At 43.4% G+C, this 12,173-nt stretch overlaps 1 protein-coding gene across 1 annotated transcript; it reads left to right on the top strand.

Annotated features, from left to right (window-relative positions):
* Window positions 1-222: 222 nt before the first annotated feature.
* On the top strand, window positions 223-1,305 carry LOC115267089 (CLIP domain-containing serine protease B9-like). The gene is made up of 2 exons (XM_029873945.2): window positions 223-555; window positions 611-1,305. Exons 1-2 carry the CDS (start codon window positions 272-274, stop codon window positions 1,257-1,259), a joined length of 933 nt encoding a protein of 310 aa, XP_029729805.2. The 5' UTR covers window positions 223-271; the 3' UTR covers window positions 1,260-1,305.
* The last annotated feature ends 10,868 nt before the right edge of the window (window positions 1,306-12,173 follow it).

Here is a 12,173-nt window from a genome sequence, read left to right as displayed (position 1 = left end):
GTAACAACAGCTCGTAGGCAAGGAGAAAACTAAAAATGTTACTTGGGCGCGCTCCTTAGCACGATGCGACTAAAGGCTTGGTGACCTTAGCCGCACGACCACGAAGCCACAGCTTTGCTTTTCTTTTTTGAGACACTCTATTCACAAGTCAGTTGAGTCTGTGCAATTCTTCTCCATGAAACTCTTATCAGCCTTCCTGTATTTATAAACTCTCACTGAGAGTTGATGTCAGTTTCGCACTAGCCATCTTAGAGGCAAGATCGTCGTCATAATGAGTTTCATTATTCGCTTCATTGCGGTTTTTTGTGCTACGATTGCCTTCGTCTGCTGTACCAGCGAACAACTCTTCAACACAGATGGCTGTGGACCTAATTACTACGGAGAGGTGATCTCAAGGCCTATTATTAGTCGGTTGAAGGAGTTTCCGTGGCTAGCACGACTTGGATATCGCAAGGCTGGTCAAGATTCAATTGAGTATCTATTCCAAGGGACGCTAATTCACCCGAGCTATGTAGTGACAACGGTTTTCGCTGCCAGCTACAACCGGAATACATTGTAAGTTGTCGTTTATTTTCGAGTTAGCCTAGAATAAGCAAGTGTACGATTTCAGAGAATTCGTCCGCCTAGGAGATTATCATACCGAAACGGATGAGGACTGTCAGGAGATGGACGAAAGTGAGCTATGCGCTCCACCACCTCAGGACATCCAAATTCAACAGATTATTCGACACCCAAAGTATAACAAACCCAGACTGGCCAACGACTTAGTTCTTCTGAAACTCCTCAGTCCAGCAAATGTAACATCCGAATTTGTACGGCCCATCTGTATCCCCATCAACGACAACATCCCGCTTAACGAGTTCGCAGCTCTCTTCATTTCCGCCTGGTGTGGTAGCGTCAAATCGGGTATTTCGGTGATTCCCAAGCAATATCGGATGCAGCTGATAAGCACGTCGCGTTGTGCGGAAAAACTTGAGCCTCACATGCACATCGATTTCGATCGGTCACAGTTCTGTACCGTGATGGATCTGGACAAGCACCAGGTGGCCAAAATCAAGGATCTCAATTTGCGAGGGAGTACTGGAGCCCCATTGCAAATGCTGGGTTCCGATGGACGGTTCTACCTGGTGGGAATTACTTCGGTTGGAGTTAGAGATGCTCCGCTTGGGACGCCATATGTGTTTGTACATGTTGCAGAGTTGGCCGAATGGTTGCTGCAAACGGTTACGAGTGAAGAGCAGAAGCGCAAGTGGACCTAGATCACTTTATCGTCATCATCATTAAATGGCCTGATGACTATTGTGACAAACTTATTCATCATTCAATATTACAGAATCGTGTAGTATTTAATATAATGTTGTAAAACTATGTTTTTGTAGTAGCCTTTAATGTTGCAGTTCAAAATTGTAATAAAAGAACAAAAACAGACATTAAACTCGAATGAAAATTCGTTTAAGACGTATATGGAATTTAAGTGTTCCCCTCCGAGATGAACTAGCTTCGAGTTAAAAATTGGGTAATAAAGACAAAAAATGAAGTGTTCACCAGAATATTTTATACCAAGGCCATATTTCGTTGGTGATCCACCAGCTCTTATAACAATTTGTCGTACTCTACCATCGAGAAAGTCGATTTAATGATCAAAAATAATTATATATCTTGACTATAGAATTTGGGTGTCTTAGGTGAAATTTGTGAAAAAATCGCGTTCTGGTGGGATTTCTTTTTTCACAAATTCATCTCTCTTTCAAATTAGATGCTAATCCACAACACACTCTCGCGTTTGTTCCCACTAACTACAAGTGAATGTGAATTATTTGTAGTTGGGTGGATAATCTGCTTAACAGGCACCTGAAGAGGAGCTCCAGGTAGTGTGGGATTAAGGGTCGTTTTCTCATGAATAAAAGTGAAATCCCGAAATACTCTTTCTTCGACCCACTTAACAACATTCCCATGGTCGCTAAACCCTGGGTCTCTCTGGAACCACCTAGAAGGCATAGTTTCAGAGAAGGGCTAGTGCACATCCAACCAGGGAGCATCTTGACAGCTGCCGAACAACGTCAGCATACCTAAAAATTTTGGTCCGGGTGGTACTGTCAGATTCAAAGCGGCAAGCGCTACTTTTGAAAGGAACGAAATCTCGCTTTGGGGAGTCCACCAAGGTAGCATTATGGCGCTTAGCTTTGGAAGGCAGACAGGGACCGGGACGACACCACGCCTGCTTCCAGCTGCACAGCATGTATCGAGAACTGATACCGCGTGCACAACGATTTGTCATCCCCCAAGTAAGGTCCTATAGGCCAGCACACAGAAGGACGTGCCGACATGGGGCATCCACCTGTCAAAACTTTGTCGAGGACCCCTTTCCATTCGCGGGCTCGGATCCAACCCAGTAGACCGACGTCACGACAGCGACGCTACCAAGACTTCCTCTCCGCGACCACTTAATCGCTGTAAGGAAGGGCCGATTTCGACTGCAGGGCACCGATATGACCTACGAAGCAGACTCCGAACACCTGGACCACCTCTTGTACCGCATTCGAACTAGCCAATCTCTGAGTCCACGTGCCACCTCCTCTGTAGCTCCAAGACGATGTGGGTGACAGCCGTTGAAACGGCATTCCAGCCAAACTCATCCCTAAACATCCTCTGGACAAGATTGTCCGGAGTTGTGTCCTCTCCGCGTGTGGCAAGCATACGGCAAGCAAACGGCAAAACGTGTTTCGCCATTTCCTCTAAACCAGTGCAAACAGGACATTCGGAGGAACCCGCATGTTCGAAACGGTGTAGATACTATCTGATGCAACCATGGCCTGAATGGACCTGTGTCAGGTGGAATGTTACTTCCCTATGGCGCCTATTAGTCCAACTATCTACCCTCGGTATCAACTTATGGGTCCACCTTCCTTTGGAGGAACTGTCCCACGCGCGCTGCCATTTGACCATGGATTTCGAAGCACTCCATGTCCTCTCTGATACGGATGCCAATAGGCACCATACCAGTGATGACGCAGAGCGCGTGTCGTGTGACACGGTATGGTACGCGCTCGCAGCCCTTAGACACATCAGCCTGTAAGTACTTTCAAGCTTACCACGGTAGTTTTTGGTACTTAACACCTTGCCCCAAGTCGATCATCACGCCCAAGTGCTTGCTGGAGCGCTTCGACGTGTCAGTGCAATCACCTATACTGATGACCGCTTGCTGCTCCGACTTCCGGTTGTTCACAACCATCACCTCAGTTTTGTGGTGATTCAACTCCAGCTTCCTGGACCTATTCAACATTTATCGAGGGGGTGGTAGTCAACTCCACTCCACCTCATCGTGCATGACATTTCATAACACCAGACCCAGGAAGAAACCTTGCGGGACTCCTTAGGTTATGTGAAAGCACTTCCGACCCTCCTGTGTGTTGTAAACTAGTACTCGAATCAGGAAGTAACTTCCGAGAACCTTGTACAGGTACCCGGGTATCTCCAGACGCAGGAGCGCATCGGGAATTGCTGGCCAACTGGCTCTATGACACGGATGAGGGCGAAAAGAGGTACAGCATCACTGCGGGAGTACCACAAGGGTCAATCCTGGGCCCGGTACTATGGAACGCGGCGTACGATGGCGTATTGAGGCTCACACTTCCACCGGGCGTAAAACTGGTCGGCTTTGCTGATGACATTACCCTCACGGTATACGGCGAGTCGATAGAGGATGTGAAACTGACAGCGGCGTATGCAATTGGCATAATCGAAGACTGGATGAGGTTTCGTCAGCATGCACTTGCACACCACAAGACGGAGGTGGTGGTGGTGAACAACCGCAAGTCTGAACAACCTGCGGTGGTCACCACAGGCGAGTGCAAGATCAACTCCAAGCGCTCATTGAAAGAACTCGGAGTCATGATTGATGATAAGCTGAACTTTGGCAGCCACGTGGAATATGCTTGCAAGAGGGCAAGCATGGCGATTACGGCACTATCGAAGATAATGTCGAATAGTTCGGCAATAGTCTCGAGTAAGCGTAGACTTCTCGCGACAGTAGCGGTTTCCATACTACGGTATGGTGCCGCTGCATGGTCGAGCGCGCTAGAATTCAAGCGAAACGTAGAGCGGCTCGAAAGTACACACAGGTTGATGGGCCTTAGAGTCATCAGCGCATACCGTACGGTGTCAAAGGACGCGGTATGCGTGCTGGCGGGTATGGTGCCCATCTCACTTGTGGTGTCAGAGGACGAGGAGTGCTTCACGAGACGTGGCACAAAAGGGCGCGAGACGGATTGCCAGAACATCGTCGATGTTGAAATGGCAGAGGGATTGGTCATCCTCCAGCAAGGGCAGATGGACACACAGGCTCATACCGAGCGTGTCCAAATGGACGAGCAGGCCCCATGGCGAGGTGAATTTTCACTTGATACAATTTCTGTCAGGCCATGGGTGCTTTAGGTGGTATCTACACAGATTCGGACATACAGGTTTTCCTACTACAGTTGCTATCCATCTCTCTGCTAGTCAACACGCGTTCGGTTCTTCTGTGCTTTGTTTCGTTTTCTGCAATCATGCCAGTGACGAGAAAAAATTGTATTGTGTTGGACACATCAGTCCTTCCGAAGCGACCCAGTATTGCCGATATTAAACAGTTTTTGGATGGTGCACTGAAGCTGGATATGACGATGGTGAAGAGCATCCAGACCAACATCGTCAGGAACGTGGTTTATTTGGTCATGCACGGCGAAGAAGCAGCTGCTACAATTGCTTCGAGCCACCATTTAAAACACTTCATGTGTTTTGAAGGGAAGCCGGTCACAATTCCATTGCCGATATACATCGACAGCAGCGCCGTCGATGTTCGCCTTCATGATCTCCCGGAGGAGATTGACAATCAAACCATCACTCATCATATGCAACAGTATGGCGAAGTGATCTCGATACGCAATGACGTTTGGAAAAGTTATTTTCCGGGCCTCAGCAACGGCGTACGCATACTACGCATGAAGCCAACCAAACCCATCCCCTCGTACATCACCATATCCGACGAAATCACCTACGTGTCTCACTTCTCACAAGTGAAGACGTGTAGAACCTGTGGTGCCAAAGAACACCCAAAGCTACGGTGTTCCGAAGCCGCGACATCAACAGGAGCTACCCAACCAACACAACCGAGGAAATTGAACAACAACCAAAACTCATCCACACTAACCGAGAAACAATGGCCCGCTCTTCCGAAGCCGGAGGCTTCTAAACAAAAAAACAAATCGAAGAGGCAAACCAACGATAACCAAACAAAACGACAACTTTCAATCGACTCGGATTCCACAAGCGCTAACGAACCCAAACGTGCTGCACCGTCTATCTCCGTCTCCAGCGAAAGCGATAGCAACGAAGCCGCTTTTGATGTCCCCATCGTTCCCGTTCGAGCAGGTTATCGACGTTGCTCATTTTCTCATATTGATGATCCTGATCTTCGTCAGCAATACATCGCAGAGGAAACTCAAAGAATAGAGGAATTGTACAAGCAGGGCTATAACATTTAACTGAAATGTAATTAGTTCTAAGTGTTTTCGGCTCCGTTATACCTAGCGTAAATGAGCCTGCAAAATAAAGATATAGTAAAAAATAAAAAAAACCCAGATTAATCCACCTAGTGGTGGTAGTGCCTTTCTCGTCGAATATTTACTCATAATCTTTACGTCGACATTAGCTGATCCTAAGAACACTTATACGCTTAATACGATTCATGTAAAATTTGACCTCCTTATGAACCCAAACTGTGCACTGTAATTTTAGACGCAAAAGAAGATTGGAAAATCTTGATTCAGTGTTGGTGCGATCAAATTTTAATTTTCCCATAACATGTTGATTCATCCTACATTATATTAGTACCGCAGGAATTTGGAATGGTGTGATTTGATGAGATTGCTTTGGTCACGATATTGTTCTCTTGCAAATATGAAGACTTTGATCATTTCTTCACTTTTAGTCTTACCCAAAGTTTATCAGGCTATCAGAAAAGCCACAATTTGATTTATCGCTATCATCGGTTTTGTTCTCTTTCATAATTCCACTATTTGATGTGCCACATGCATGAGTTCGGTTCAATTTTACGTTTGACCATTTCCGGCGAACACCTGGAACCGATTCCATGACGCTACTGGTTGTCCCAAATATTAACTCTGGCTTTTTTCTTGTCAGCTGGTTATCAGGCTGCCTTAAAAACCATGAATTGATGTGTAGCACGGGGAGCATCCATTAAGGACAAACGTCTTGAAATCCCGCTTCAATAGTGCATCAAAACTTCAGACGCACAAATCTCAAGAAGCAAGCTGCGAACAACAATGCATTATATTATTCTGTTCTTGCTCACTTGTAATTAGCTTAAAATATGAAGCTCAGCCCCGCTGGTTTTGTTTACGAAGAGATTTGTGCCTTCAAAATCGTGAGTAGTCTGCCATTGTGGCGGCCATTTTGGAATTCTAACAAGTCTGTCCTTAAGTAAGTATGTCACGCTGAAATTGGGTTCCCGGGGTTATCTGTTATCCCAAACTTGATCTGAGACTATTTTCTAGCTAACCGTTCATCAGGTCACCGATTAAATCATGTGACATGCCACATGTATTGATTCTCTTTTACATTTGAAATATTCCGGCGTGACAGACGGAATCGGTTCCGTGGAACACTGATATGGTCTGAGTCTAGACCGGGTCAGGTATGGCCTGACTATTTTCATGCTAACCGTTCATCAGGTTATTGAAAAAGCCGCTGTTTGATGTGTCGCATGCATAGGTTTGGTTCACTTTAATATAAGGCCATTTCCGGGGAAACACCCGCAACTGGTTCCGGAATATAACCGGCAGTCCCCAATGTGGTCTGATCCTACTTCCTAAATGACCGGCCATCAGGTTATAGGAAAAGCCGTAATTTGATGTGTCGCATGCATGGGTTTGGTTCACTTTTATATTTGGCCACATCCGTCGGGACCCTCGGAACCGATTCCGGAACACTACCGGTTCAGATATGGTCTGATACTGTTTTCCTGCTAACCGTTCATCAGGTTATCGAAAATGCCGCTGTTTGATGTGTCGCATGCATGGGTTTGGTTAACTTTAATACTTGGCCACTTCCGTCTGGACATCCGGAACCGGTTCCGGAACACTTCCGGTTCAGATATGGTCTGATACAATTTTCCTGCTAACGATTCATCAGGTTACCGAAAATGCTAGTGTTTGATGTGTCGCGTGTATGGGTTATGTTCAATTTTATATTTGACCACTTCCGGAGGGGCACCAGGAACCGGTTCCGGAACATTACCGGTTCAGATATAGTCTGAAACTATTTTGCTGCTTACCGTTCATCAAATTATCGAAAATGTCGCGGTTTGATGGGTCGCATGCATGGGTTTGTAACATTTTCATATTTGGCCCCTTCCTGGGGCACCGGTCCGGAACACCTAAATGGCCATAACTCCGGAACGGCTGGACCGATCTGAACCATTTTCAATAGGAAACAATGGGACCAGATTCCGCGTCGAATGAACCGTCGGTCATTAAAATCAGTTGAGGTTTACTTCCAAAAAGTGATGTGAGTTTTTTTGTACACATACACACATACACACACACACACATACATACACACACACATACATACACACACACAGACATCACCTCAATTCGTCGAGCTGAGTCGATTCGTATATAAGACTTGACCCCTCCGGAGGCTCTATCAAATTTTCATTTTTGGAGTGAACATATAGCCTTTCGGTACACCTTGGTGTACGAGAAAGGCAAAAAAGGTTTTCCTACATGTCCGGAGTGTGCAGACTGCGACGAGACCGTGGAGCATGTGCTCTTTGAATGCCCACGCTTCGTAGAGCAAAGGTCGAGTATGCAGGAGGTATGCGGTAGAGATATCACTCCTGACAACATTGTCGAAAGAATGTGTACGGGGGAGGACAAGTGGGTTGCCGTTTCTTCCACGGTATCTCGAATCGTCCTTGAACTACAGAGAAAATGGCGAGCCGAACAACAGCTAGTTGAGTTGGCTCCCCCTCCTCATCCAGGAGCTTGAGCCCAACGGGTAGTATATGTACTAGCCAGGGCCTGAGCCTCCGGGGAAGAGCGAACAACTTAAGGCGGTAGCAGGTGGAACGCTTACCATTAGAGTGTACTCATTGTACGAAGTCATCCCTCTTCTCGAAGTCATCCCTAACGGGCGTACCGCGAAGGTAAGGAAGAGAGAGAAAAAGGTTTTAGTGTCGACCCAATGAGAGTATATTACAGGTGGGGAAGAAGAAGAGATGGCAAAGAAAAATGTAAACACAAATAGTGACGTCACTATTTGACACGCGTTCTTATGGGAGCTCGCTTTGCTATGTAGTGACATGGTTTGTACCAAACACGGATCTGACGCACACGAAGTGTCTCTTCCACACCTTCATTAGACTCTCATTGGTGTCGACCCCACATAACCTGAGGACCCACCTCTCAAACCTCTTGTCCACTCTCTGAACACATTGGACATTTTTTCTGCTGCATTTGATTACTATTGCTGCTGCTGGTGCTGCTGCTAGAAAATGTAATGCTCATACGCTTTGACAGCTTCTCGGTGGGGCAGTCGAATGTTTACGTTTATTTATCGCGAAAGCTCGGTAGAAAAGCAAAAACTACTGAAAGTCGGTACTTGGCTTCACTGCACAGTGTTTTATTTTGCCGATTTCGTGCGCTTTTTAATAACTTTTTTACCGTTAATTTTTGCGATATAGTTTCTTCGGAGAAGTTTCTACATAAGACAAAGCGCATCTTTTGACGTGAAGAGCTGGATGATCAATCTACCTATAAGTGAGATAAAAAATAGTTATTTATGTAACGAGTTGCAAAAAGTTGATTTTTTCAGTACGAGTCGTACATTTATCCGACGAGGCTTGCCGAGTTGGATAAATACGAAGAGTGCTGAAAAATCAATTTTTGCAACGAGTTCCATACAACATTTTATGCAATGATTTTTTTCATAATGCAACTCATTTGAGTTGCATAATGTTCATAATGCAACTCAAATGATTTGCATTATGAACATTGGGCAACTATTTTTCATTATGCAACTCATTTCGGTTGCATAATGAACCGGTACGGAAAAATAGGTCATTATGATACTGAAATGGGTAGTATAAAATAGAAATTATGATACTCAATTGCATAAAATATTTTTTGCAATTGCACGTCATAATTTTGGATTATTCAAAGCTCGATTCGGTTCCGAAAAGGCCTACTTTTCCCTACTTACTCATCTGTTGCTTAGCAATTCATAATGCAACCCATTTGAGTTGCATTATGGTTCATAATGCAACTCATTTGAGTTGCATTATGGATTACAGTGCGTCTTTTGATATGTTCGAGATATTTCGCAGTTTTCATCACCCAAACATACTTTACTATGAAAATTCTGTTATTAACTTAGGATTCTTCTATATTGTGCTCTAGAATACAGTAAACCAAGGTTTTCTCCCTTAACGCAGTAAATTAAGTAATTCAATTCAAGATTATATCTTCGTTTATTCAGTGAAATATCTTATTACTAGATTATTTACTTTGATAAAAATTGATGGTACAGTTTGTAAGGTGATTAAATTGCACAGGATTCGGTGTGCTTGGTGCGGCGTTTGCAGATGAGGACGACGGTCGCGATGTTGCAAGCAAATCATCAGGAATGTCGATTGTTGGAAGAGCAGGATTTTCGGGGAGTCTATCTACCGGTGGCTCTGTCTGCTTCGGAACTTCCTCACAATTTAGAATCTTACCGGCTATCATCTTCTTCTGCTCTAGTGAGTTTTCCACATATCCTTCGGCTACGGTCGATGACTTCCAACCACCATGTCTCTTCAAAACCGACATATCCACGCCAGTGTCTGCCAGAAGGGATGCCGACGAACGGCGAAAGCAATGTCCAGTGTATTCTTCTGGCGCCGGTAGCTTCAAGAATTCAGCAATTGATCTGGGCATTTTCGCGATGGTGTTGATGCCCACCGCTTGTTTTGTACATTTACCAAGACGATAACCAACGAAAAAACGGAAGTGATTCGTATCCGCTGGACGTAGCTTCGCATACTCACGGAAAATCTTCAACATATCGATACCTGCAGCGTTTCCCTTCGTGATGACGAGCTGGCGAAGAATTTTCGTTTTCGTGTTGGGAATTGTGATTTTGACGCTGTCTCCCATGTCATCGATGTCGGCCAATGAAAGCTTAAAAATTTCGTCCCGACGGCAGGCTCCATATACACCAACTATCAGGGCAACCTATAAATCAGAATTTATTAAAATAAACTCGTTTATTCAAAATTTGATTATAATTTACCTTTGTCAATAAGTGATTTTCATCATTCGCGTCTTGCAGATAGGTGAATATTTGTTCCTTCGTCAGTATTCTAGACTTCTTTGGACGATAGCCATCCGATTTGCGCTTCAAGAAAGCGATCAAGTTTTTGAAGTTGCTGATATCTTTTCCCAATTTCATGTTCAGTGTAGTCTTAAGCATGGAGTATATAGTCCATTTCGTTGACGGTTTGTGATTGCCCAATTCCTGCGAAAAGTATGCAAGCATACACTTTTCGTCCACAATCAGTATTTTGTATTTTGCTCTCCACTCTTCAAATTTCTTGAAGGCGTTTTCGTACAACGCTTTTGATTTGTCGGGGAGTAGACCAGCTAGTGCCATCTCTGCCACCGCATCGATGTCCATTTGGCAGTCCGAGTCAGAATCGCTCATTTTTCAAGTTCTTGATGCAATCTTGGGAGAAATGGTTTTGTCACGGCGGGAACTTGGAAATTTGTGACAACCATTACAGCACAGCTTGCTTGTCCTATTTTTTTACTCAAGTGGTCGAGGTATAGGCACCCCTGACTCTGGAGCCATATTCGCATTAATCGGAATAATAAATATGATCGAAAGGGTTTTGCAATTGCAAAAAAAGTTGTATGCAACTTGTTGCAAAACTCGATTTTTTCAGCACTCTTCGTATTTATCCAACTCGGCAAGCCTCGTTGGATAAATGTACGACTCGTGCTGAAAAAATCTACTTTTTGCAACTCGTTGCATAAATAACTATTATGCAATTCTGTATTATAATTACTATTTTATATAACTCATTTTGGTATCATAATGATCATTTTTTCCGAACTGCTTCATTATGCAACAGAAATGAGTTGCATAATGTAAAATAGTTGCATAATGTTCATAATGCAACTCATTTGAGTTGCATTATGAACATTATGCAACTCAAATGAGTTGCATTATGAAAAAAATCATTGCATAAAATTTTGTATGGAACTCGTTGCAAAACTCGATTTTTTCAGCACTCTTCGTATTTATCCAACTCGGCAAGCCTCGTTGGATAAATGTACGACTCGTGCTGAAAAAATCAACTTTTTGCAACTCGTTACATAAATAACTATTTTTGTTTTCAAAAAATGCAGATAGACGTTTGATGTCTTTGGCAAAGTTGTGCAAAATGCAATTTTGAACAACTTTGTCAAAGACGTCATAATGCTAAATCTCATACTTTACGAGATATATTGCGTTGTATGTGCATGACCCCTAGAAATCATATATTTCATCATAACTTTTTAACGGGATTTTTTACATTTTTTTCGTCTTCTACAAAGTTGTTTTGAATGTAAAAATACATGTTTTTGCTGAACATTGAAAAACGCTAGCTTTTGGAATAAAAAAGTTATTTACAAATTATCGATTTTTATAGGGTAACTTTGAACACGTCTATCTGCTTTCGGCGCAAAATGGCGCAGAGAACCGTTTCTAATAATGAAACAACTATGTTTCTACTTTATGAAAATGGGTTAAACTTTTGTATGCAAGTGTATTCTTTATGTGTTATGGTGAATAAACAAACAGTTATCAAATATTGAAATTATTTATTACCTTTTAGAATGTTCAGCCAAATTGCGTATTTTTGTATGCTCAACAACTTTCTAGAACATGAAAAAAATGTAGAAAATCTTGGTAAAAAGCTATGATTATTTTAACGAGTTATAAAAATAAACATATTAAAAAATCACTCAGAAATTTATTTTTATCATAACTTTTAATCCAGAATGTTTACATTATTTGCATGTTCTGCGAGTCATCTACCTCTAGAAGTTGCTCAGAGATTCCTACAGAAATTTCTTCAATAATTT

Source organism: Aedes albopictus, chromosome 1, assembly GCF_035046485.1.
Source record: "Aedes albopictus strain Foshan chromosome 1, AalbF5, whole genome shotgun sequence".
In the NCBI taxonomy this organism is placed as follows: Eukaryota; Metazoa; Arthropoda; class Insecta; order Diptera; family Culicidae; genus Aedes; species Aedes albopictus.
This window is presented reverse-complemented; position numbering and strand designations above follow the sequence as displayed.

Excerpts from the sequence above, each read along its gene's own strand:
- LOC115267089 (XM_029873945.2), top strand. The coding sequence starts at position 272 with ATGAGTTTCATTATTCGCTTCATTGCGGTTTTTTGTGCTACGATTGCC. Across the intron at positions 556-610 it reads AGCTACAACCGGAATACATT|AGAATTCGTCCGCCTAGGAG; the intron begins GTAAGTTGTCGT and ends GTACGATTTCAG.